At 37.1% G+C, this 27916-nt stretch overlaps 1 protein-coding gene across 8 annotated transcripts in view; it reads left to right on the top strand.

The window, feature by feature from the left end:
• The window catches only part of ATP8A1 (ATPase phospholipid transporting 8A1), a 249208-nt gene that overhangs the window by 101790 nt on the left and 119502 nt on the right, over positions 1-27916 (top strand). For all 8 annotated transcript variants that reach the window (XM_032272101.1, XM_032272106.1, XM_032272095.1 and 5 more), the window contains 5 exons: positions 5903-5975; positions 9283-9388; positions 10598-10680; positions 12778-12827; positions 17282-17351. In XM_032272101.1, the coding sequence (XP_032127992.1) occupies positions 5903-5975; positions 9283-9388; positions 10598-10680; positions 12778-12827; positions 17282-17351 (382 nt within the window). The remainder of the gene's footprint in view (positions 1-5902; positions 5976-9282; positions 9389-10597; positions 10681-12777; positions 12828-17281; positions 17352-27916) is intronic.

Raw genomic sequence — 27916 nt, 5'->3', positions numbered from 1 at the left:
ATATATATATATATATATATATATATATATATATATATTTTATTATACTTTAAGTTCTGGGGTACATGTGCAGATCTTGCAGGATTGTTACATAGGTACACACATGCCATGGTGGTTTGCTGTCTCCGTCCTCCCATCACCTACATCAGGCATTTCTCCCAATGTTATCCCTCCCCAACCTCCCCACCCCCTGCTGTCCCTCCCCTAGCCCCCCACCCCCCAACAGACCCCAGTGTGTGATGTTCCCCTCCCTGTACCCATGTGTTCTCATTGTTCAACACCCCGCTATGAGTGAGAACATGCAGTGTTTGGTTTTCTGTTCTTGTGTCAGTTTGCTGAGAATGATGGTTTTCAGATTCATCCATGTCCCTACAAATGATAGGAACTCATCGTTTTTTATGGCTGCATAGTATTCCGTAGTATATATGTGCCACATTTTCTTTGTCCAGTCTATCATTGGTGGGCATTTGGGTTGGTTCCAGGTCTTTGCTATTGTAAACAGTGCTGCAATGAATACATGTGTGCATGTGTCTTTATCATAAAAGGATTTGTAATCTTTTGGGTATATACCCATTAATGGGATTGCTGGGTCAAATGGAATTTCTGTTTCTAGATGCCTGAGGAATCGCCCCACTGTCTTCCACAAGAGTTGAACTAATTTACACTCCTACGAACAGTATAAAAGTGTTCCTATTTCTCCACATCCTCTCCAGCATCTGTTGTCTCCAAAATTTTTAATGATCACCATTCTAACTGGCATTAGATGGTATCTCAATGTGGTTTTGATTTGCATTTCTCTAATGACCAGTGATGATGAGCATTTTTTCATATGTTTGTTGGCCTCAAAAAGAGTTAGGGAAGATTCCCTTTTTTTATATTGTTTGTAATAGTTTCAGAAGGAATAGTACCAGCTCCTCTTTGTACATGTGGTAGAATTCGGCTGTGAACCCATCTGGACCTGGACTTTTTATGGTTAGTAGGCCATTAATTGCTGCCTCAACTTCAGACCTTGTTATTGGTCTATTCAGGGTTTCAACTTCTTCCTGGTTTAGGCTTGGGAGGGTGCAAGTTGCCAGGAATTTATCCATTTCTTTCAGATTTACTGGTTTATGTGCATAGAGTTGTTTGTAGTAATCTCTGATGGTAGCTTGTATTTCTGTGGAATCAGTGGTGATATCCCCTTGATTGTTTTTTATTGCATCTATTCGATTCTTCTCTCTTTTCTTTTTTATTAATCTAGCTAGTGGTCTATTTTGCTGATCTTTTAAAAAAATCAGCTCCTGGATTTATTGATTTTTGAAGGGTTTTTTGTGTCTCTATCTCCTTCAGTTCTGCTCTGATCTCAGTTATTGTCTTCTGCTAGCTTTTGAGTTTTTTGATCTTGCTCCTCTAGCTCTTTCAATTTTGATGATAGGGCATCAATTTTAGATCTTTCCTCACTTCTTATGTGGGCATTTATTGCTATAAATTTCCCTCTAGACAGTGCTTTAAATGTGTCCCAGAGATTCTGGTATGTTGTGTCTTCATTCTCATTGGTTTCGAGGAACATCTTTATTTCTGCCTTCGTTTCATTGTTTATCCAGTTGTCATTCAGGAGCCAGTAGTTCCGTTTCCGTGAAGTTGTACAGTTTTGAGTGAGTTTCTTAATTCTGAGTTCTAATTTGATTGCACTGTGGTCTGAGAAACTGTTTGTTGTGATTTATGTTCTTTTGCATTTGCTGAGGAATGATTTACTTCCAATTATGTGGTCAATTTTAGAGTAGGTGTGATGTGGTGTTCAGAAGAATGTATATTCTGTGGATTTGGGGTGGAGAGTTCTGTAAATGTCTATTAGGTTTGCTTGGTCCAGATCTGAGTTCAAGTCCTGGATATCCTTATTGATTTTCTGTTTCGTTGATCTGTCTAATATTGACAGTGGAGTGTTGAAGTCTCCCACCATTATTGTGCGGGAGTTTACGTCTCTTTGTAGGTTGCTAAGAACTTGCTTTATGTACCTGGGTGCTCCTGTATTGGGTGCATATATATTTAGGATTGTTAGCTGTTCTTGTTGCATTGATTCTTTTACCATTATGTAATGCCCTTCTTTGTCTCTTTTGATTTTTGTTAGTTTAAAGCCCATTTTATCAGAGACTAGAATTGCAACCCCTGCTTTTTTTTTGCTCTCCATATGCTTGGTAAGTCTTCTTCCATCCCATTATTTTGAGTCTGTGTGTGTCTTTGCACATGATATGGGTCTCCTGAATACAGCACACTGATGGGTCTTGGCTGTTTATCCAGTTTGCCAGTCTGAGTCTTTTGATTGGCACATTTATGTTGTTTACATTTAATGTTAATATTGTTATGTGCGAATTTGATCATGCCATTTGTTACTGGCTGGTTGTTTTTCCCATTAGTTGATGCAGTTTCTTCATTGTGTCATTGGTCTTTACCATTTGGAACATTTTTGCAGTGGCTGGTACTGGTTGTTCCTTTCCATGTTTAGTGCTTCCTTCAGGAGCTCTTGTAAGGCAGGTCTGGTGGTGACAAAATCTCAGCATTTTCTTGTCTGTAAAGGATTTTATTTTTCCTCCTCTTACAAAGCTTAGTTTGGCTGGTTATGAAATTCTGGGTTGAAAGTTCTCTTCTTTAAGGATATTGAATATTGTCCCCCACTCTCTTCTGGCTTGTAAGATTTCTGCTGAGAGATCCGCTGTAAGTCTGATGGGCTTCCCTTTTTGGGTGACCCACCCTTTCTCTCTGACTGCCCTTAGCACTTTTTCCTTCATTTCAACCCTGGTGAATCTAATGATCATGTACCTTGGGGTTGCCCTTCTTGAGGAGTATCTTTTTGGTGTTTTCTGTATTTCCTGGATTTGAATATTAGCCTGCCTTGCTAGATTGGGGAAGTTCCCCTGGATAATGTCCTGAAGAGTGTTTTCCAGCTTGGATTCATTCTCCTCATCACATTCAGGTACACCGATCAAGCGTAGATTAGGTCTTTTCACTTAATTCCATATTTCTTGGAGGCTTTGTTCATATCTTTTCACTGTTTTTTCTCTAATCTTGCCTTCTCATTTTATTTCATTGAGTTGATCTTTAAACTCTGCTATCCTTTCTTCTGCTTGATCGATTCAGCTGTTGAAATTTGTGTATGCTTCACAAAGTTCTCATGCTGTGTTTTTCAGCTCCATCAAGTCATTTATGTTCTTCACTAAGCTGGCTATTGTAGTTAGCATTTTGTCTGACCTTTTTTCAAGGTTTTTAGTTTCTTTGCATTGGGTTAGAACATGTTCCGTTAGCTCAGAGAAGTTTGTTATTACCCACCTTCTTAAGCCTGCTTCTGTCAATTTGTTAAATTCATTCTCCATCCTTTTTTGTTCCCTTGTTGGTGAGGAGTTGTGATCCCTTGGAGGAGGAGATGCATCCTGGTCTTTGATGATTTCGTCCTTTTTTGCACTGGTTTCTTCCCATCTTTATGTGTTTATCTAACTGTGATCTTTGAAGTTAGTGATTTTGGATGGGGTCTCTGAGTGGACGTCCTTTCTGTTGATGTTTTATTTTTAGTTTTTCTTCTAACAGTCAGGCCCCTCTGCTGTAGGACTGCTGGAGGTCCACTCCAGATCTTGCTTGTCTGGGAATCACCCACAGGGGCTGTGGAGCAGCAAGGATTGCTGCCTAATCTTTCCTCTGATAGCTTTGTCCCAGAAAGTTACCCACCAGGTGTCAGCCTAAGCTGTCCTATATGAGGTGTTTTGTTTTTTTTTGTCTATTCAGGGGTCTTGGAGCCATTTGAGGAGGCAGTCAGTCCCTTGTCTGCCTGCAGAGAGGCTGCTGGGCTGCCTCAGACTCAGCCCAGATGCTGTATAGGCCTCCTCTGGCTTTTGTTTTGCACAGGTGAGATTAGACACGCCTTGGCAATGGCAGACACCCTTCCCCACACTGAGATCGATTGTCCTGGGTCAAACTCAGACTGATGTGCTGGCTATGAAACTCTCAAGTGAGAGGGCTTCAGTTTGCTGGTCCTTGTGGGGGTGGGACCTGCCAAGCTATATCACCTATCTCCCTGCTTTTAGCTCTCCCTCTTCCTGGGGGGAGCAGGTAGATCCGTCCCACAGGTGCTCTCAGAGCTAGTCAGAACTTCTGCCCAGATCTGTACTGAAAACTCGCAGTGCCTGGCTGGCCGGAGCTGTCGCTCAGATCTGTGTTGGTAACTCACAGTGCTTTTCAGCCTCACAGCATTCTCCTGGACTGTTCTCAACGGCCATGGGAGAAGCGCAGTATCTGAACCGGAGTGCCAAGGGGATAAAGTCCCTGGTCCTCTGTCCAGTTGCACTTCCCGAGTGGGCAGCACCCCGCCCTGCCTCAGTTTGGTGTCCTTGGGCTACACCCGCTGTCCAGCCAGTCTTATTGAATTGAACCTGGTACCTCAGTAGGAAATGCAGAGATCACTTGCCTTCTGCATCTCTCTCACTGGGAACTGTGCTCTGGAACTGTTCCTAGTCGCCTGTCTTGGCGGAAGTCGTTATGAATATATTTTAATAATAGGAACATTTCATAAAGGCCCAAGTAATGAACTCTTTTTAATAAATGGTAATATTTGGAGGAGAAATGCTAACTTTTTGTCTATACATTGATAAGTCATTTAAAAGTTCTTGGATTTTTTCCTTCCATCTTTAAAACTAGAGAAATAATAATGATAATGATGATAATGACATGTTTACTTTAGCACCTAAGGATATTTTGATTATTCTAAACTACTACCTGCAAATAAAGATGTATTATCTTATGATTTTGAGATTTAATAGACAAAACTTAGTACATGTCAATAAAGATGTGTTGCATTATAAACATTCTAACTTCCTCCTTAGGTTTACTGGAGGAATGTGTTTCATTGAAAATACTATGTATGTTCTATTCTTTCAAATTCCATTTTCTTCAATGAGTTTTCCTTCTTGTCAAGCTGCTGCCTTTAAAATCTGAAAGTCTTCATCTCTGACATGTTGACATTGTTACTACTCTTTGTAACCTGTAAACGTTGTAATTTAAAGCTTTCTGGATTATAATTGCTTGGTATCAGACACATTTTTTTCCCTCGGTGAAGTCTGAAATTTTCTTCTGTGCACTGAAGCTCAAATGTATATGTTTTCACTAAACTTTGCAAACTAAACCCTTTTCTTTTGACGTTCCCACTTAAGTGTTCCTTCTTTTTCCTTTGAATCTCAGTATTTTTATATTGAATTGCATGGCCATGGGATTAATGATAGCTAGTTTGCAGAGATATTTGGCTCCATTTATATCCTATGAAGTATATAATACATTTGCTAATCTGAAGATAGCCACAACACAAAAAAATTCCATACTTTTGTTCTTACATTTTCAGAACAAACATAATATGTTCATAAATATTTGCTCAGATATTAGTGATAGATGTTGATATAATCTATAAATGGTTTATTCATGTTTTTATATTTCATTATTTTCATCACTACGTATAAAGATTTTAAAGAGTTCTCATATGCCTAAAATAATATTTTGCATGATAACTTTCATTAATTCTTAAAATCCTAAAAATTGAAAATATTATAGAAGTGGAAGAAATTCAGTTCCAGATGTTTTAATAGTTTTATTTCTTATATATTTTTTAAATTTCATGTGGCTGCAAAGTAATTTAACTCCAAAAAAAATGAACTGTAAAATACTGTTTTTCATTACACTATAAACATCTTTCACATTTTAGAATGCATGAGTATATTTTACGATAGAATCATGAAATCTGTGATGTCTTATTTAGAAATGCAGGCCAAATTCTATTTAACTTATTAAGGTTTTGGAGACATAACACTTTACTTATAAAGTACATTAACAAATATATCAATAGGCTTGTATAAATAAACTGGGTTTACTGTATTTTTTTCCTCTTTAGGCAGAGCTCACAGTTTGGAGATGACAAAACATTTAGTGATTCATCATTGCTGGAAAATCTCCAAAATAATCATGTAAGTGACACAAAACCATTATCTTTTTGTTAGTGAATAAAACTAATGAGCATTTCTCTGAACTATCTTCTATGTTTATCTATTTCTCTTTTTTACTTTCATGATCTTTTTTTTTTTTTTTTTTCCTAAGACAGTCTTACTGTGTCACCCACGCTGGAGTGCAGTGGAGTGATCTTGACTTACTGCAACCTCTGCCTCCCGGAATCAAGGCATCTTCCTGCCTCAGCCTCCCAAGTAGCTGAGATTACAGGCACCTGCCACCATGCCTGACTAATTTTTGTATTTTTAGTAGAGACGGGTTTTCGTCGTGTTGGCCAAGCTGATCTCGAACTCCTGATCTCAGGTGATCCACCCACCTCAGCCTCCCAAAGTGCTGGGATTACAGGCATGAGCCACCGCACCCAGCCTCATGATCATTTTTAATAATTATCAAAGTCTATGCCAAATCCTTTTTACTTGGCCAACATGAATTCATCATTGTTATTAATTTGGTTTTAATATTATTAATATTTTATCTTTTCAAATTGTTTCATTTTAAGTGATTATAGAACCCTCTCTGAAACAGCTCAATATTAACAATTTTAGAATATCTATAGAAATAAATTACCTGCTAAGTACCATAGGCCAGTGCTAAATCTCCAATAGAAACTTCAGGCTTCTGCCACACAATGTGAAGATCCTGCTTATGAAGTTACTGATCTATTAAGGTTCTCTAGGGGGACAGAGTTAATGGGATGGAGAGATATGTATAAAGGGTAGTTTATTAAGTAGTATTAACTCACACAATCACAAGGTCACACAATAGGCTGTCTGCACACTGAGGCGCAAGGAAGCTAGTCCAAGTCCCAAAGCTGAAGAACTTGGAGTCCGATGTTTGAGTGCAGGTAGCATCCAGCATGGGAGAAAGATGTAGACTGAGAGACTAAGCTAGTCTAGCCTTTTCACAGTTTTCTGCCTGCTTTTTATTCTGTCCATGCTGGCAGCTGATTAGATGTTCTGCCTTCCCCAGCCCAATGACTCAAACGTTAATCTCCTTTGGCAATACCCTCATAGACACACCCAAGATCAATACTTTCCATCTTTCAGTCAAGTTGACACTCACACTGACACACACTCAGATTTCATCAGATCAAATTATAGAGTCTTCTGGAGTTAAACCATCACACTGACACACACTCAGATTTCATAAGATCAAATTATAGAGTCTTCTGGAGTTAAACCCAGAACTTATTCTCATAACCATTTCAAGCCCAGTATGGCAAAACTTGAACTCATAATTGTCACCCCAAAACATACATCTTCTCTAGTACAGGTGGACTTGTCACTTTTTCCCGAGTGGGGCCCTATCAGTATATTGATGTGGGTGTTTTCTATCTCTGTTTTCTCTATTAACCTTCAACAAAATATTGACTTCAGGATCTACAAAACCTAGACCTACACCACCCCTCCCCTCTTGGATTCTCAGCTTTCGATAAATTGTACCATCACCTATCTTACGATTCTTCCTAGGAACTAGAGGGTTGCCTTTAATGCCTCCTTTTCTCTCCATGTCCAGATCTCTGAGACACCAAGCCCTTGTCAATACTGATTTCTAGAATCTGCCTTGAGTGTCGGCTACAGTTAATCCTCATTTTCACCACCCCACTCCAGACCGCCAGAACCCGCTCTGTGGATTACTGTGGTAGCCTCCTGGCCAGTCTCCTGGGTTCCACTTTTACTCCTATCCAGTTACTGTTGCACATGAGAGCTGAAAAATGCAAAGGAAAATCAAGTCCCCTCACTATCCTGTTTAAGCCTATTCTCTGCCTTCTCTTTCCACTCACAAAGTAACATGATATGGCCCTTGCCTAAGCTATCACCCTCATTTTGAGCTCCTTTTTTTTCTCCTTATCCCACTGGCCTTCTTTTATTTTCTAAAACACATCATCCTTTCCTTCTTTATGACCTTTTCAGCTATGTCCTATTCCTGCTTGATGGAAAGCACATTGCCCAATTCTTCAGGAGGCTAAAACCTCATCAGCTCAAATATTACATTATCTTGAGAACAGCCACAGACTCGCTTAAGTCACATTACATGATATTTGCATATTCCCTACTTTACAGTGCTTGTCATGCTATAAGTAAATAATGAGTGTATATTTATTTGTGTTCTGTCTTCCCCACAATGCTAAGCTTCACGTGGCAGGGACAATGTCTGTGTTTAGTCCACTGTTCTAGCCTGAACACAGTTTTTTCAAATAATGTTCTGATCTGTCTTCCTAGTCACTTCACTTTATTATTTTTTTTGCCCAAGAGCATTGAGAAATGTTTTTCCTTTACTAAATCGAATGACATTTCTCTTTATTGGGAGCCAGACAGGAAGATATTTAAAATACTTGGCTTCTTTTCTCCTATAAACCCTAAGCTCCTTGCAGAAAGGATACACCTTTCTGTCTTCTCAGCCTGTAAGAGTCCACTGGACATAGGAGTTGCTCAAAATTTTTTTTATTTATTAAAATATGAATAAAGTTACCATTTTTAGAGTGGAAGAAAAAAGCATTATAGAAAAATTCTCAGTCATTATTACCCCAATTCAGTAAAATCACATGCCTAAAATTTTAAATCTGATCAGGAATTACAGCTGGGTAAATGAACATTTTTGAATTTTTCTTTTGTCTTCCAAGGACAAGATTCAGCTACATCTGCCTTTCTCACTATACTATTTGTATTTGACAACATACAAGTTGTCTTGTATAAATGTTTAGAAAATGATTGAAAGAGTAGAAAAATAATGTAAATTAACACATTTTCTTTATAATCAATGTTGGCTTCTTAGTTGGCTATAATCCCATACCTCTAATCTATAATAGCCATGTCCTGTCCTTTCCTTTCCTTTCCTTTTTCCTTTTCCCTTTTCCCTTTTTACTTTTTCCTTTCCTTTCCTTTCCTTTCCTTTCTCACAGCCTTGCTCTGTTGTCCAGGCTAGATAGTACAATGGCAGAATCTCAGCTCACTGCAACCTTTGCCTCCTCAAGCAATTCTCCTGCCTCAGCTTCCCAAGTAGCTGGCATTACAGGTGCCTGCCACCACAACCAGCTAATTTTTGTATTTTTAGTAGAGATAGGGTTTCACCATGCTGGCCAGACAGGTCTCGAACTCCTGACCTCAGGCGATCTGCCCACCTTGGCCTCCCAAAGTGCTGGGATTACAGGCGTGAGTGATCGTGCCCAGCCAACAGCTATGTTCTTAATAGATATGAAATAATAATTACTATCAGTGTAAAAATGTTCACGTGAGAAAGGCTAAATCATGTGTTTATTTTTCACAGCCGACTGCACCTATAATATGTGAATTTCTTACAATGATGGCGGTCTGTCACACAGCAGTGCCAGAGCGAGAAGGTGATAAGATTATTTATCAAGCAGCATCTCCAGGTACAAATGAAGCCATTGTAAAGTATTTTTTTTTTTGTGGATAATTGTTTTGAATGTAAAAGTCGATTTAATTTTAAAAAAATAAGATAGTGAAATTAAGTGTTTTTTATATAAAAATTTTTATTTACCAATCAGAAAAACCTTGGCTTTTCAAGGTTAAACATATATGTGATATTTTAAAATATGTAACTTTGTATATGTAATTTTTGGTATATGACATAAGTTACATGAAAATCTGAGTAACATAATTCTCACAAGTGTAAAATATAGTTTTTTACATATATATAATCATTTTTCCCTTCTTTATAAATACCTAAGAACTCTTAGTCAGGCTGATTTTGCACAGGAACAAGTAGGAAAAGGAAGATGTGTTTGCCTGAATATAGTAAGCATATATAACTTTGGAACAATTTTGCTTTTCTCTCTTGTTAATGATAATAAAGGAGCTTGTGTAATTATTTGGGTTAAGAAAGTTTTACACATTTGAAGGGATTCTATAAAATATTATTAGTACAGTTATCAATATTAGGTACTTACACTTTGGACCCATTTTCAATGTAAAATTGGGTAGATAGTCAATTTGATGAGAACTTTGTTAGAAGTGTTTTAAGCTGTATTCTAAGCTAGCATCCGTGACTTATAGGAGATACTAAATTCCTTAAAAGCATAAGAACTGTTATGCCTTGTACTGTTAGGACAGGAACTGTATGTTTTCTTATGCCATATCCTACTCTCAGCAATAAAAAGGTTTTATATAACATGAAATTCATGGATAGTAAAATCGTCAGCTCATTTAAAGCTGTTTAAATTGAATCCTCAATTAGCAATATTAATTTCTCTAGACTCAACATTTTAGGAGGAAAAGGATAAAACTTTAGAAGGCAATTTTCTCTGAGTCCTTTTGAGAAAGTTTTCTAGCAAGTATGCTGGATGAAGGGATACATTTAAATTAAGCTTCTTAGGAATGTATCACTAACCGTGAGACTTAACATTTCAGAAATGTAACTCTGAGTTCTATACTTCAGATTATTCTCCTTATTTCTTTGGAATTGTCATGTAATTTTAAAATAATTGGATTAATAACAGGAGCCAGAATAAAAAGACCTTTAATTAAACAGAAAATTATACTACCTTAATGCACTTCACTTGTACTGAAATTTTTTTTTTTTTTCAATCATGTATTTGCTTTTACCTCTTCTTCTAAAACAGACGAGGGAGCATTGGTCAGAGCAGCCAAGCAATTGAATTTTGTTTTCACCGGAAGAACACCCGACTCAGTGATTATAGATTCAGTAAGTTAGTTGTTTTTAAGGTTCTTTTTAATCCAAGTAATACATTTGCATAGCTTCAGAGATAAATACCAAAAGGCTTATAATAAAATAGAGGTTCCCCACTCCAGAAGCAACCACTGGATGGTTTTTTAGCTATTTATTTAAGCATATATACATCTCATATTTTCAAAAAAATAGGTGACTATTAATACATGCTTTGACTCCTCAATTTTAATGTGTCTTCTGATTCTGTTACATGAGGATGTATCTTGTATCTCTTGAATCACCATCCTTTTTGTTTATCCTTCCTGATGTTCCCAATATTATTATCGTTTTATTCCAATTTTTAGTTAAATACTCAGGCCCAATTTTTAAAGTGGGCAAAAGACTTGAGCAGACATTTCACAAAAGAAGACGTATGGATGACCAATAAGCATGTGAAAAAGCATTGTTAGTCATCAAGGAGATACGATTAAGACCGCAATGAGATAGCACTACATACTCACCCAAGTGATTCTCCCACCTTGGCCTGCCAAAACACTGGGATTACAAGCATGAACCATGCACTTGGCCACTTGTTCCTTTATTTTCTAAATACTAAAATTTACAAATGGACACCACCAAATGTTAATGAGCATGTGGAGCAAGTGGAACAATCACAGACTGCTAGCAGACGTGTAAAGTGGTACAGTCCCTTTGGAAAAGCTTCTAGAGTTGTCTAATTGAGGTAAACTTACACCTGACCCAGCAATTGTGCTCACAGTTATTCAGCAGAAATTAAGTTTCTGTCTTTAAAAATGCCCATAGTAGCTTTATTCATAGTAGCCAAAAACTAGAAACCAAACCAAATACCCATCAATAGAAGAATGGATAAACAAATTGTGATATATTCTCACAATGGAACATCTAAACAATATAAAGGAATGAGTTATTGATTCATCAACAGCATGGATGAAAAATGAATCAAAACATGAATCAGACACATTATGCTGAGGAAAAAAAAATGTCAGACACAAAGGAGTGCATCCGTTTTAATTTCATTTTTATGCAGCTCAAGATCAGGAAAAAGTGATTTATGGTGATAGAATTCAAAACAGTGGTTGCCTCAGGGCAGGGAGGAGATTGATTGAAAAAGGGCACAAGGGAATTTATAGGATGTTGGGAATGTTTTATATCTTGATTGGGGTGGAAGTTACCAAACTATGCAATTTTCACTTGACTCTATGTTAAAGATTTATGCATTTTATTATATATAAATTATAGCTATTTAAAAATTATTTTTTAGTTTCTGTGTAGTATTGCCTTTAATTTTACCTGTGCTACTATTCATAGTTGCACATTGTTGTATTCGGTAATTATATTTTTTGTTTTTTAAATTTTGTGTTTCCTAACACCAATTTTTTTTTTTTAGAGATAGGGTCTTGCTCTGTCACCCAGGTTGGAGTGCAGTGGTGCAGTCATAGCTAAGTGTAGCCTTGAGCCCCTGAGCTCAAGTGATCCTCCTACCTCAGCCTCTAAAATAGCTGGGACTATAGGCATGGGCCACCACAGCTAATTTTTTTTTAATTTTTTTTTAATGCTGTATTTTCAAGACTAGTCTTGAATTCCTGGGCTCAGTTGATTCTCCCACCTCAGCCTCTCAAAGCACTGGGATTACAGGCGTGGCCACTGGACCTGGCCACTTTTTCCATCATTTTCTAAAGGTGAATCTCTTACTTTTTTTTTCCATTGCTTCCCTTTTTTTCCCCCTATTATCTATATTGTTCCCGTACCTTCTAACATATTTTTCTCAATACAATCGCACCACATAATCTGTTCATTGGCAGTTCTTTCCTTATGACATCTCTTTTGAAGCCCTCCATTCTCTTGTCTGGGCAGGTTATATTCTAAGGACTCTTCAGTGATACTTTGAATTCCTTTTGGTTTTCTCCTGTTTGGGATATTCTGTTTTCAGTAACTCAGTTAATGTAAAAGTTAGTAAGTTCCCTTCTACATTTCAGTAGGGAAAATTTGCTTGTGTTGGCATTTTTTACAATAAGACTTTATGACTAGGATTTATTTCCAAGAAGCTTAAAATGTTTCCAACTGTATGTAATTATATATTCCTTTTCTTCTTAGTTGGGGCAGGAAGAAAGATATGAGTTGCTCAATGTCTTGGAGTTCACCAGGTAAAACATCTGCTCAGTGATTTGTATGGATAAGATAAATTCATATCCATTTTTATTTTTTCCCTTTTGAATAACTAGAAAGTATGCTTTATTTTCATTTAAATTTGTTTAGACAAAATATTAAATCAAAATCTTGAGTACATTTTTGATCATCATTATCTGTAGATAAATCACAAACCATTTTCTTCAGAGTATTGCAATGCATGAGTACTGGTAGCAGTTTTAAAGTCTTTTGGAAAGTAGATCTCATGGAGGTAGAGAGTAGAATGATAGACAGCAGAGGCTGGGAAGGTGTATGGGTGGGAGGGAAAGGGATAAAGAGAGGTTAGTTAATGGGTTCGAACATACACTTATGTTGAAGAAGTAAGTTCAGATGTTCCGTAATGAAGTAGGGTAATTATAGTTAACAACAATGTGTTGTATATTTCAAAATAGCTGGAAGACAAGACTTAAAATGTTCCCAGGACATACAAGTTATAGGTAAATAAATACTCAAGATCATGCATATCCCAAATATCCCGATTTGATCATTATAAATTCTATGCATCTAACAAAATATCACATATACCCCATAAATATGTACAAATACTATGTATCGATTTTTAAATTTAGAAAATGAAGAAACCTTTTTGAAATATAACCGTCTGATTCACAAACCTTGCATATATGGCCAGGTGTCTTATGGCTGGCGATCTGGAAACATAGTTATGTTTAGAGGCTTCAGATGTAGGTGGAGAAGAGATGAGTCAGAGTCAGGAAGCCAGCATTCTAATTGAATGCTCATTACATTTCATTGTCTTCAGGATTTGGGAAACCATATTCATGTCTCTATTAGGTGTAAGACCAGTTACCATCTAGTAGGAAAGGACAGAAAGCAAACTGATTGTCTGACTTATTTTATTTCTTAAGGACGAATAATAGATCACTTTAGTTACAATCAGTGATAAGTCTGTGAGTTTTTAGCCTTTTACTCCCACATGACCATGTAATTTCCCAGCTTACCTGCATTCTTGAAGCAGAGGGGCCTTTGCTGCAGTGTCTTTAAAGATGGCATCATTCACAGGACACTTCACAGAATTAAGGCCATGAGGAAGTAATGCTGTTGTTCAGGGAAATAAGTGTCCATCATTTTTCTTGAACTTTCTTCTGCATAACGCAAGCTTGTATATTGCGTAGGGGAGGCATTTCCTTTTCTGTGCCAACTCCGTTTGCTGCCTTGATTGGGAGTGACCACATGCCAGTGGTTAATAACAAAAATAATGGGGTCTGTCTGACCCCATTATTTTTGTAAAAAAAAATTTACAGTTTTTTTTTAACTTGTATGCTCTGATGATCCCAAAGAAGATGAATACATTAAATAATTAAACAGCTGATTTTCGAAGTGCAACCCTCATCTCTTTTCATGTCAAAGCGATTGTTTTTCCCGAGCTTATCTGTAGTATATCTGTAGACTGTCATAAGTAGCCCATTAATTGGCATTTAGAAATGTTTTTTAAACCACACTTAGAAAGCACCATGCTAGGTGATGAGTGCCGTGAAGAAGAAAATAAAGCAGAGTTGGGAGTTTCTGTTCTTTCACAATTCAGTGATGAAGGCGGGGTTAAGAATGACATGAGAAAAGTGAATGTGATGCTGGTAAAATAGTCTCTATGAAAGACATTAGTGGTTTAAACTAGGATGATGGTAATGAAAATAAAAGAAAGTTGATGGAATCCATGTACCTTGTAGAGGAATATCAGAGGGACTTCAGGGACTGGAGGTAGAAGGCGAAAAGAGGAAGAGGTTAGGGTCTCTGGCATGAACAACTGGGTAGATAGAGTGCCTTTACACAGATGGCAGAAGTGGGAGGAGGAAGAGTGGAGGTTAAAATGTTTGAAGTCTTAGTTTTAGATGCCTGTGAGACATACAAATGGAGGTGTCAGGTAAGCAGTTGAATATAAGGGCCTGAAACAAGAGAAATCTGTGGCTGAAATAGAGATTTGGCAGATAGTAGTTGGCAAGTGGTATTTGAGGTCAAAAAACTGAATGGGACCTCCTGAAGATGAGATATAAAGTGAGGGGAAAATGGAAGGCTAACAATTAAACCATTAGTATAAGGGTTGATTGGAAAAAGAGGAATCAGCAAAAGAGATGACCTTGTTGTTACAGATGTAGAGGACAGAGAGGGTCAGAGCACAGAGCCAGGAGAAGAGGGCGCAAGGAAAGAGTGATCATCTGTGTCAGAGACTGCTGCAAGTTTAGGTAAGAAGTTTGAGAAGAATTTGTCAAATGTAGCTATTCATTGGAATGGTGAGGAGAGAACAAAAAGGAAAAGACTGGGAATTAAGTGGGGAGATGAGTGAAGACAGTACACGTAGTGATGGTTTAGAGACATTGAAATGTGAAAGAGCTGAAGGATATGGCTTAATGGAGGCGTGCTTGCATGGGGCTGAATTTTGTAGGGGAGAGACCAGAGTATGTTTAAATGCTTATGAATAGGATCTTTATAGAAGGAGAAAAGGCAGATTCAGGGGAGAACAGCATAACCTATGGAGTGAGGTTACTGAGAAAGTGGGATGAGAGGAGGTTCATAGACGTGGAAGGAAGACCTCTGACAGGAAAATGTTTCTTCCATCATATCAGCAAAAAAGATGGAGGGGATGGTGCACACATAGATATGCAGGTTTTAATGGCAGAAAGAAAAGTGATTTCTTCCCCCATTCAGCTTACCTCTCCCTCCCCGCTAGACAGAGTCTCTCTCTGTCACCCAGGCTGGATACAGGGGCGTGATCTTGGCTTACTGCAACCTCCACCTCCCAGATTCAAGTAATTCTCGTGCCTCAGCCTCCTGAGTAGCTGGGATTACAGGTGCACGTCACCACAACTGGCTAAATTTTGTATTTTTAGTAGAGATAGGGTTTCATCATGTTGGCCAGACTGGTGTCGAACTTCTGACCTCAAGTGATCCACCCACTTCAGCCTCCCAAAGTGCTGCGATTACAGGTATGAGCCACTGCCAAAAAGGGATTTCTTATCTGAAGTTTTTATCAAGGTGAATTTCTGTCAAGGTTCTGGGGTGAGGAGGGAGCATGGGAGTCTTGGAGAATCAAGAAGATGTGCTGTAGCCCTGCACAGGGTGAGAGGGCAAGCTTGTTGGAATATGATGGGCTACTAGGCAGTAAGGAGCACCTAGTTGGTGTTGCATAACATCATGTATTTGCTAATCTCTATGGCCCGGTATGACAAGACATACAAAATTTCTAAGTGTGGTTTAAAAAACATATCTAAATGGCAATTAATAACTTTTCTTCAGCAAAATCTACTTACTTTGATGTACCACAAAAGAGAGCTCTCATTCATCCAGTATTTGGAGATTACACCAGGAAGAGAAGAACGAGGAAGTTGATGAATTTGGGACCACATTATCAAAGCTGAAGTAAAAGAGGCATGAACCAGGAAGGGCTAATGTAGAATGTATAGGTGTCATTACAAACACATTACGATTAAATGTGTTCCTGATGTACAAGGATAGAGATTGAGGTAGTAATACCAGGAGCATTATGGATGGAGAAAGAGGAAACTTAAATATTTCTAAATTCCTCTGAAAGAAACTCCTGACTGTATACTATGATACCATAACTGACAGCTGTTGTATATTGAACTCATTTCAGTTTTTTTAGCAGGTAAAACAACTAGTAGATAGAGACATTTGAGAAGTCCTTTTCTGCCCTCAGTTCTGAGGAGGATGCTTATATACTGATGGTCCAAATGAGTCCTATCCTTTGTAATGCTGTCCCAGTTTCTTCCATTCAATGCTATTTGCTATCTCTTTTTTATTAATGCATTGAAAGATGTACATTTGACACAGTTCTTATTAAACTATGTCACCAACACAGTATTAAAATGTTTGTGCTCATTAGCTTAAGTTTGCTGCATAAATTAGGTTTTTAGCATGATGCCAATGGTTTGCTAGTCATCATTGAAAAACAATAGTTGTGAATGCTTGAGTTGTTTTTTAAAGTACTAGCATTGACCTTTATGTGTGATGAGTTATCACTGATTATCATTTCTATTTTTAATAAAAATTGATTTTTATTGATATTTCTGTTTTTAATAAAAACTGTAACATAATTTATCCCTTAAGAAACCAACTTAAATATTTTTTCAAATCTGAAAACATTGAACCAGGACTGTCCTCTGATGGGTATGAGCTCTTGCAGGTTTCTGAGGAACTATTTTGTCAACTATTCCACTGGAACAGTTCGATAGTACCCTGGTGCCTTAAAAAGCATAATGTAACTTTTACAGGTGCCCAACTGTACACACGGGATAGTTTGTGTATGTGGAAGATTAGGGCTCATGATTTGGTCAGATTTACTTTTTCACTGTGAATATTAAAATATGTGAGGCATTACAAGCGTATAGATGCATATCTTTGGTAAGATGACACATTATAGAAAACCTCTTTCTTTCAGTGCTAGAAAAAGAATGTCAGTGATTGTTCGCACTCCATCTGGGAAGTTACGACTCTACTGCAAAGGAGCTGTAAGTTTTTATTTTTATTTTTTACAGTTGTGATTTATGATGGTTTATAATGTGTATGTTAGGCATTCTGCTATGGAAATGTAACACAGATGTTTAACATGAAGTTGCTGACATCCACTTTTGTTGGTGTTTTATACTAATAGTGTTCAACCTCTTCTGGTGAAATGTGGATTCCATCTGAGCAAATTTGGTGCTTTGAAAAAGTTTGGCCTAGGTTATTTTTATATAATTCAATTTTTGAAACATAATATTTTAGGTTTATACTATATAAACTATGCTAGAAGACAGTTAAATATAGAAAATATTTAAAAATTATATTAGAATGTGATTCACTCTACTTTGAATCTAATTTTTTAAAAAGCATAGAAATGGGGGGGGGGAATTAGATCACAGTTAACTACCATAATTATATCATGTGATTACTGCCTTGCATTGTTTTAATTATAACAATTTCTGACTTGGCTTTGGTATATTGTCAGGTTATACTGACAGAAATAGTAATATGTTATTCTAACCGAATTTTTTCAGTTAAATATATTTATACTCATGGGAAAATGAGAAATCTACTGACCAGGACCCTTTTTTTTAATTGAGATCAGTCAGTATTTTCCTTCTGAATTGTTCTTTCCAGTTACCTAGTTTATAAACTTCCCAACTTGGAACATTCCTCTTTTAAATAGATCAACAACCTTGCTTTATCGCATATAAACTTGGAAACTGAACTTAAGAAGCTCAAGCCTAGTATATAAATTCATTTTGAGAATGTTAAATGCCTTGATTTAAAAGCAGTGAAATGCAGTTTTTGAATGTCTTGATTTTAAAGCATTGTAGAATTATTTCATGATGTTTCATGAATTTAGTTATAGATTTCCTTTGATTCTGTATTCTCATCGAATAAAACACCTAACATTTATTTGTTGTATACGTTCTATCATCACAGTTTGAACTGGATTTTGGAGGTGTGAAGATAAGACCTAAGACTTGTTAGGAGCTTAGACTAGTCAGAGAAGTATTAAATAAAAAGATGAGGATACAATTTTAAAGTGTACCGTAAAGATCTTACACATCCCAAAAGTAACATTCAGTAATAAGGGAGTAAAGAGAGCCTTTAAGACCTCCCACTTTAAATGGTTGATAAATGTCCAGTTTACAAAACCCACATCCCATCCTTTCTTGTATAGTTTGGAATAGTCTTCTACCTAGAAACTTGTTTGGGGAGTTAAGGCATTGAATAAAAAAATAAAAACATTGGACTTCCATTTTTAATAATCATAGAATTAGTTTGCATATATTTTTGCTGTTCTGAAAAAAAAAATAATGTATTTTATATAGACTTTATTTTTAGATCAGTTTTAAGTTCCCAGCAAAATCCAGTAGAAGGCAGAGTCCACATATATGCCCTGCCATCATGCACACACTCCCCACTGTCAACATCGCCCACCAGAGTGGTGCATTTGTAGCAATGCATGATCTGCACTGACACATCATTATCACCCAAACCCTAGACTTTACATGAGGGTTCACTCTTGGTATTATAAATTCTGTGGGTTTGGATAAATGTGTAGTGATATGTATCCACCATTATGGTATCATATACAGTATTTTCATTGCCCTACAAATCCCCTGTGCGCCACCTAATCATTCATCTCTCCTCTCTAAGGCCCTGGAAACCACTCTTGCTTTTACTGTCCCCACTGTTCCTTTTACTGCCTTTTCCAGGATGTCATATAGTTAGCATGATATAGCATATAGCCTTTCTGGACTGGCCTCTTTCACTTGGTAATATTCATTTAAGGCTCCTCTATGTCTTTTCATGGCTTGACAGCTCATTTCTTTTTAGTACTGAATAATCAGTTGTCTGGATGTGCCACAGTTTATCCGTTCACCTGCTAAAGGGCATCTTGATCTCTTTCCACTTGGCAGTTATATGAATAAAGCTACAGTAAACATCCATATGTGTGTTTTTGTGTAAGCACAGGTTTTCATCTCATTTGGGTAAATACTAAGAATGATTGCAAGCTCTTACAGTAAAAGAATGTTTCATTTTGTAAGAAACAAACTGTCTTCCAAATGGCTATATCATTTTGCATTCCCATCAGCAATTAATGAGAGCTTTTGTTTCTCCACATCTTTACCCACGTTTGATGTTGCCAGTGTTTTGGATTTGGGCTATTCTAATAGATGTACTGGTATTTTATTGTTGGCCTAATTTCCAATTCCCTGACATATGATGTTGAACATTTTTTCACGTACTTATTTGACATCTGTTATGTCTTCTGTGATGAGGTATCTTCAGATCTTTTGCCCTTTGTTAAATTGGTTGTTCATTTTCTTGTAGTTTTTAAATTTTTTTAATTTTATTTATTCATTTATTTATTTATTTAGCCTGTCACCCAGGCTGGAGTGCAGTGATGTGATCATAGCACACTATAATCTCAGATTCCTGGGCTCAAGTGATCTTCCTGTCTCAGCCTTGTTTTTATTACTTGCACAAATCTATGGGGTACATAAGAAATTGTTACATGTATATGATACATAATGATCAAGCCAGGGTACTTTTAGAGTATCCATCAAGTTAGTACAATACATTTTTGCGGAATATAGTCACCCTACTCTACTATCAAATACTTAATTTATTCCTTCTATCTTACTGTATGTTTGAACTGTTTAACCCAGTCCTCTTTATCTTCCCCCCTCCTTCCTTTCTCTTTCCTCTGTATCACCCTTCCCTGTTGGTGTTTCTACTCTCTACCTCTGTGTGATCAGATTTTATTAGCTCCCATATATAAGTGAGAATGTGCAATATTTGTTATTTTGTTCCTGGCATATTTCACTTGATAATGGCCTCTAGTTCCATCTTTGATGCTGCAAATGACATGATGTCATTATTCTTTATGGCTGAATAGTATACCATTTTGTGTATATACATCTGCTTTTTTAATCTGTTGGTCTGTTGATAGACACTTGATGGACACTTAAGTTAATTCCATATCTTTGCTTTTGTGAATGGTGCTGCAATAAACATGAGTGCAGGTATCCCTTTGATATATTGATTTCTTTTTCTTTGGGTAGTGGGGTTGCTGGATTGAATGGTAATTCTAGTGTCTTTGAGAATTCTCTATCCTCTTTTCCATAGTGACTGTACTAGTTTACATTCCCAGCAACAGTTTGCAAGAGGTCCTTTTTCTCCATATCCTCACCTGCATCAGTTATTTGTTGCCTTTTAAATAACAGCCATTCTGACCAGGGTAAGATGACATCTCATTGTGATTTCGATTTGCCTTTCTCTGATTACTAGTGATGTTGAGCATTTTTTTCATATACTTGTTGAGTATTTGTATGTCTTCTTTTGACAAATGCTTACATATGTCCTATGCCCACTTTTTAAGAGAATTTGTGTTGCCTGTTGTTTCAGTTCTTTGTATATTGTGGCTAATAGTCCTTTTTAGAATGAATAGTTTTCATTTTCTTCTGTTCAACAGATTCTTTTCACTCTGTTAATTGTTTATTTTGCTGTGCTTTTTTAGTTTAATATAGTCCCATTTGTGAATTTTTGGTTTTGTTGCCTGTATTTTCAGGCTCTTTGTCATAATTTTTTTGCCTAAACCAATGCCCAGGATAGTTTTCCCTAGGTTTTTTTCGAGTATTTTTTATAAGTTTGAGTTTTATGTTTGTTTTTAATCCATTTTTATTTAACTTTTTTTTGTATATGGCAAGAGATAAGAGTTCAGCTTCATTCTTATTTAGGATGAGTTTTTAGATTTCCAAGCACCACTTATTGAAGAAGAAGCATGACCTTTCTCCAGTGTAGGTTCTTATCAACTTTATCAAAGAGGAATTGATTATAAATATGTGGCTTTTATTTCTGGGTTCTCTATTCTGTTCCATCGATTTATTTGTGTATTTTTATGCCAATACCATGTTGTTTTGGTTACTATAGCCTTGTAATAAATTTTTGAATTTAGGTAATATGAAGCCCCCAGCTTTACCCTTTTTGCTCAGGATTATTTTAGCTGTTTGGGCTCTTTTTTTGGTTCTGTATGAATTTTAGGATTGTTTTTTCTAACTGTGAAGAATGACATTTGTATTTTGTTTGCGGGGAGATATTTTATTGTACTTTCTAGTACATGAATAAATTCTTCAGTGGTGATTTCTCAGATTTTAGTGCATCTATCACCCAAGCAGTGTATACTATATACAGTATGTAGTCTTTTATCCCTCACTCTCCTACCACCCTTCCCTTCCCCACAGGTCCTGAAGTACATTGTATCATTCTTATGTCTTTGCATCCTCATAGCTTAGCTCTCACTTATGAGTAAGGACAAATGATGTTTAGTTTTTCATTCCTGAGTTACTTCATTTAGTATAATCATCTCCAATCCCATCCAGGTTGCTGTGAATACCATTATTTCATTCCTTTTTATGGCTAAGTAGTATTCCATGGTGTGTGTATGTGTGTGTGTATATATATGTATATATATCATGTGTATGTATATATATATATATACACACACACACACATATACACGGTGTGTGTGTGTGTCGGGTGTGTGTGTGTGTGTGTGTGTGTGTGTACATTTGTTGGCCATTTGTATATCGTCTTTTGAGGATTGTCTGTTTATGTCCTTAGCGCCTTTTTGATGGAATTGTTTATTTTCCTCTTGCTGATTTGTTTTTAATTCACTGCACATTCTGGGTATTAATCCTTTGTCAGATACATACTTTGTGAAGATTTTCTCCCATTCTGTGTGGGTTGTTTGTTTACTGTCTTGATTATATTTTTCACTGTGCAGAAGCTTTTTACTTTAATTAAGTAACAACTATTTATCTTTGTCTTCGTTGCGTTTGCTTTTGGGTTCTTGGTCATGAAGTCTTTGCCTAAGCCAGTGTCCAGAAGGGTTTTTCTGATATTATCTTCTAGAATTTTTATGATTTCAGGTCTTAGATATAAGTCTTTGATCCATCTTGAATTGCTTTTTGTATAAGGTGAAAGATGAGGATTCAGTTTTATTCTTCTACATGTGGCTTGACAACTACTCCAGCATCATTTGTTGAATAGGGTGTCCTTTTCCCGCTTTATGTTTTTGTTTACTTTGCTGAAGATCAGTGGGCCATAAGTATTTAGCTTTATTACTGGGCTGTTCATTCTCTTCCATTTGTCCATATGTCTGTTTTTATACCAGTACCATGCTGTTTTGATGACTATGGCCTTATATAATATTATAATTTGAATTCAGGTTATGTGATGCCTTCAAATTTGTTCTTTCTGCTTAGTCTTGCTTTGGCTTTGCAGGCTCTTTTGTGGTTCGATATAGAATTTAAGATTGTTTTTTTCTAATTTTGAAGAATGATGGTGATATTTTGATGGGAATTGTATTGAATTTATAGATTGCTTTTAGCAATATGTCATTTTTACAACATTGATTCTACCCATTCATGAGCATGGGATGTGTTCTCATTTGTTTGTGTCATCTGTGAGTTCTTTCAGGAGTGTTTTGTAGTTTTCCTTGTAGAGGTCTTTCACCTTTTTGGTTAGATATATTCCTAAGTATTTTAATTTTTTTGCAGCTATTGTAAAAGGGGTTGAGTTCTTGATTTGATTCTCAGCTTGGTTGCTGTTGTTGTATAGCAGAGCTACTGATGTGTACATTAATTTTGTATCCTGAAACTTTGCTGAATTCATTTACCAGTTCTAGGAGCCTTTTGGAGGAGTTTTTAGGGTTTTTAGGTATGTGATCATCTCAGCAAACAGTGAATTGACTTCCTCTTTACTAATTTGGATTCCCTTTATTTATTTATTTTGTCTTATTGCTCTGGCTAGAACTTCTGTATTATGTTGAAGAAAAGTGGTGAAAGTGGGCATCCTTGTCTTGTTCCAGTTCTTGAGCAAATGCTTTCAACTTTTTCCCATTCAGTATAAAGTTGACTGTTGGTTTGTCATAGATGGCTTTTATTAAGGTGTGTTCCTTCTATGTCGACTTTGCTAGGGTTTTAATCATAAAGGGATACTGGGTTTTGTCAAATGCTTTTTCTGCATCTATTAAGATGATCATGTGTTTTTTGTTTTTAATTCTGTTTATGTGGTATATCACATTTATTGACTTGCAGATGTTAAACCATCTCTGCATCCCTAGTATGAAACCCACTTGAACCTGGTGGATTATCTTTTTGATATGCTGCTGGATTTGGTTAGCAAGTTTTGTTGAGGATTTTTGTATGTATGTGGATCAGGTATATTGGTCTGCAGTTTTCTTTTTATTGTTATATCCTTTCCTGGTTTTGGTATTAGGGTGATACTGGTTTCACAGAATGACTTAGAAAGAATTCCCTCTTTCTCTACCTTTTGGAATAGTGTCAATAGGATTGGTACCAATTCTTCTTTGAATGTCTGATCGAATTCGTCTGTCAATCTGTCTGGTCCTGGACCTTTTTTGATGGTAACTTTTAAATTACCATTTCAATCTCACTTCTGATCTGTTGAGAGATTCTGTATCTTCCTGGTTAAATCTAGGAGGGTTGTATATTTCCAGGAATTTGCCTCTCTCCTCTAGGTTTTCTAGTTTATGCATGTAGGGGTATTCACAGTAACCTCGAATGATCTTCCATACCTTGGTATTGGTTATATTATAATATTCCTGTTTTGTTTCCAATTGAGCTTATTTGGATCTTCTTTCTTCTTTTCTTGGTTAATCTCGCTAATGGTCTATCAATTTTATTTATCTTTTAAAAGAACCAAATTTTTGTTTCATTTATCTTTTGTATTTTTTTTGTTTTAATTTTCATTTACTTCTTCTCTGATCTTGGTTATGTCTTTTCTTCTCCTGGGTTTGGGTTTGGCATGTTCTTGTTCCTCTGGTTCCTTCAGGTGTGACCTTAGATTGTCTATTTGTGCTCTTTCAGACTTTTTTATGTAGACATTTAATGCTATGAACTTTCCTCTTAGCACTGCTTGTGCCGTATCACAGAGGTTTTGATAGGTTGTGTCACTGTTATCTTTCAGTTCAAAGAATTTTTTAAATGTCCATCTTAACTTCATTATTGACCCAATGATCATTCAGGAGTGGGTTATTTAATTTTCATGTATTTGCATGGTTTCGAGGTTTCCTTTTGGAGTTGATTTCCAATTTGATTCCACTGTGGTCTGAGATATACTTGCTATAATTTTGAATTTCTTAAATTTGTTCAGATTTGTTTTGTGGCCTATCATATGGTCTATCTTGGAGAATGTTCCATGTACTGATGACTAGAATGTATGGCCAACATTTGTTGGGTAGAATGTTCTGTAAATATCTGTTAAGTCCATTTGTTCTAGAGTATAATTCAAGTCCATTGTCCATTGTTTCTTTGTTGACTTTCTGTCTTAATGACCTGTCTAGTGCTGTTGTTGGAGTATTTGAAGTTACCCACTATTATTCTGCTATCTTTCTCATTCCATAAGTCTAGTACTGATTGCTTTATAAATTTGGGAGCTCCAGTGTTAAGTGCATATATATTTAGAATTGTGATATTTTCCTGTTGGACTGGTCCTTTTATCATTATATAATGTTCCTCTTTGTCTTTTACTGTTGTTGCTTTATGTTTGTTTTGTCTGGTATAAGAATAGCTACTCCTGCTTGCTTTTGGTGTCCATTTGCATAGAATATCTTTTTCCACCCCTCTACCTTAACTTTATGTGACTCCTTATGTGTCAGGTAAGTTTCTCAAAAACAGGAGATATTTGGTGAATTCTTATCCATTCTGCCATTCCGTATCTTTTAAGTGCAGCATTTAGGCCATTTACATTCAGTATTAGTATTGACACTGTGAGGTACTCTTCTATACATCATACTATTTGTTGCCTGAATACCTTTATTTTTTTCATTGTGTTATTGTTTTACAGGTCATGTGAGATTTATGCATTAAGGAGGTTCTATTTTGGTGTATTTCAATAATTTGTTTCAAGATTCAGAGCTCCTTTTAGTAGTTCTTGTAGTGCTGGTTTCCTAGTGGCAAATTCTCTGAGCATTTGTTTTTCTGGAAAAGATTGTATCTTTCCTTCATTTATGAAGCTGGATTTCGCTGGATACAAAATACTTGGCTGATAATTGTTTTGTTTGAGGCTAAAGGTAGGATCTCAGTCTTTTCTAGCTTATAGGATATTTGCTGTTAATCTGTTAGGTTTACCTTTATAGGTTACCTGATGCTTTTGCCTCGCAGCTCTTAAGATTTTTCCTTCATCTTGACTTTAGATAACATGATGACTATGTGCTGAGGTGTTCATCTTTTTTGATGAATTTCCTGGGTGTTCTTTGAGTTTCTTGTGTTTCGATGTCTAGATCTCTGGCAAGGCCAGGGAAGTTTTCCTCAATTATTCCCTCACATGTGTTTTCCAGACTTTTAGATTTCTCTTCTTCCTTAGGAATACCAGTTATTCTTAGGTTTGGTCATTTAACATAATCGCAAATGTCTTGGAGGCTTTGTTCATTTGTTTTTAATTCTTTTTTCTTTGTCTTTGTCAGATTGGGTTAATTTAAAAGCCTGGTCTTTGAGCTCTGAAGTTTCTTCTACTTGTTGGTGAGACTTTCCATTTCTCTAAGTGTGGCCTTCATTTCGAGAAGTTGTGATCTTTTTTTATTTACGCTATTTCACTGGAGATTTTTTCATTCATATCCTGTATCATTTTGTGGATTTATTTAAGTTGGACTTCACCTTTCTCTGGTGCCTCATTGATTAGCTTAATAATTAACCTTCTGAATTCTTTTTCTGGCAATTCAGAGATTTCTTCTTGAATTGGATCCATTGTGGTGAGCTGGCATGATCTTTTGGGGGTATTGAAGAACGTTGTTTTGCCATATTACCACAGTTGTTTTCCTGGTTCCTTCTCATTTGGGTAGACAATGTCAGAGGAAAGATCTGGGACTCACAGGCAACTGTTTAGATTCTTTGGTTCCATGGTGTACTCCCTTGATGTGATGTTCTCCCCCTTCCCCTAGGGATGGGGCTTACTGAGAGCCAAACTGCAGTGATTGTTATTTCTCTTCTTGATCTAGCCGCCTAGCAGAGCTACCAGGCACTGGGCTGGTCCTGGAGAGTGTCTACAGAGTCCTGTGATGTGATCTGTCTTCAGGTCACTCAGCTGTGGATACCAGCACCTGCTCCAGTGGAGGTAGCAGGGGAGTGAAGTGGACTCTCTGAGGGTCCTTGGTTGTATTTTTGTTAAGTGTGCTGGTTTTGTGTTGGCTGGCCTCCAGCCAGGAGGTGGCATTTTCAGCCAGGAGGTGGCTCGTGTTCATCAGCTGCAGTAGTATAAGGAGGATGCAAACTTGCCCTAGGGTCAGGGAGTAGGTGGGGCCATAGAGCTCCCAAGTGATGTCCTTTGTCTTCAGCTACCAGGGAAGGTAGACAAAGACTATCAGGTAGGTGCAGAGTTAGGCATATCTGAGCTCAGACTCTCCTTGGGTGGGACTTGATGAAGCTGTTGTGAGGGTTTAGGGTGTAGTTCCCAGGCCAATGGAGCTGTGTTCCCAGGTGGATTCTGACTGCCTCTGCTGCATCGCACACTTCACCAGGGAAGTGGTGGAAAGCTGGCACCCACAGGCCTTACCCAGCACCCACACAGCCTGCAGCCCAAAAGACTGGTCTCACTCCCACTGTGCACCCCCAACAGCACCGAGTTTATTTCCAGGCAGCCGGTGAGCTGACCTGAGAACTTGCCCCAGGCCACAAGCCTCCCAGCTGAGAAAGCAAGCCAACGTACAGTTCCTCAACTGTTCCAATGAAGCCTGCAGTGGCAATCCACCTCCTTCAAAGGGTCTGTGGATTCTCTCAGCTTTGCTAGTATGTTTCTGTGGTAGTTCTTAGAGCAAAAGTTCATAATGTGAGTCTCCACACTGCTCCATCCACCCGAGTGGGAGCTGCAAGTTAGTCCTGCCTCCTATTTGCCATTTTCAGCATTGATATTTTGATTGGGATTGCATTGAATCTATAGATTTTTTTGGGCAATATGGTCATTTTAATGATATAATTCCAATCCAATGGGGCATGGGATGTTTTCCATATTTTTTGTGTCACCTTACATTTCTTTTTTTATTTATTTGTTGTTGTTGTTGTTTTTGAGATGGAGCCTTGCTCTGTCACCCAGGCTGGAGTACAGTGGCACAATCTCAGCTCACTACAGCTTCCACCTCCTGGGTTCAAGCGATTCTCCTACCTCGGCCTCCTGAGTAGCTGGGATTACAGGCACCCGCTATCATGCCCAGTTAATTTTTGTGGAGATAGGTTTCACCATGTTGGCCAGGCTGGTCTTGAACTCCTGGCCTCAGGTGATCCATCTGCCTCAGCCTCCCAAAGTGCTGGGATTACAGTTGTGAGCTGCCATGCCCAGCCTTCAATTTTTTATACTAGTGTTTTGTTTTTCTTGTTTTCTTTCACCTCCTTGGTTAAATTTATTCCTAGATATTGGGGAGAGAGAGAGAGAGAAAGAGAGAGAGAGAGAGAGAGAGAGAAAGACTGTGTGTGTGTGTGTGTGTGTGTGTGTGTGTGTGTGTGTGTGTGTGTGTATTTTATTTTATTTTATTTACTTATTT

This window comes from Sapajus apella, unplaced genomic scaffold, assembly GCF_009761245.1.
Source record: "Sapajus apella isolate SASKATOON/1434 unplaced genomic scaffold, GSC_monkey_1.0 scaffold5, whole genome shotgun sequence".
Taxonomy (NCBI): domain Eukaryota; kingdom Metazoa; phylum Chordata; class Mammalia; order Primates; family Cebidae; genus Sapajus; species Sapajus apella.
Note: the sequence above shows the minus strand (reverse complement) of the source record. Positions and strands in the feature narration are given on the sequence as shown.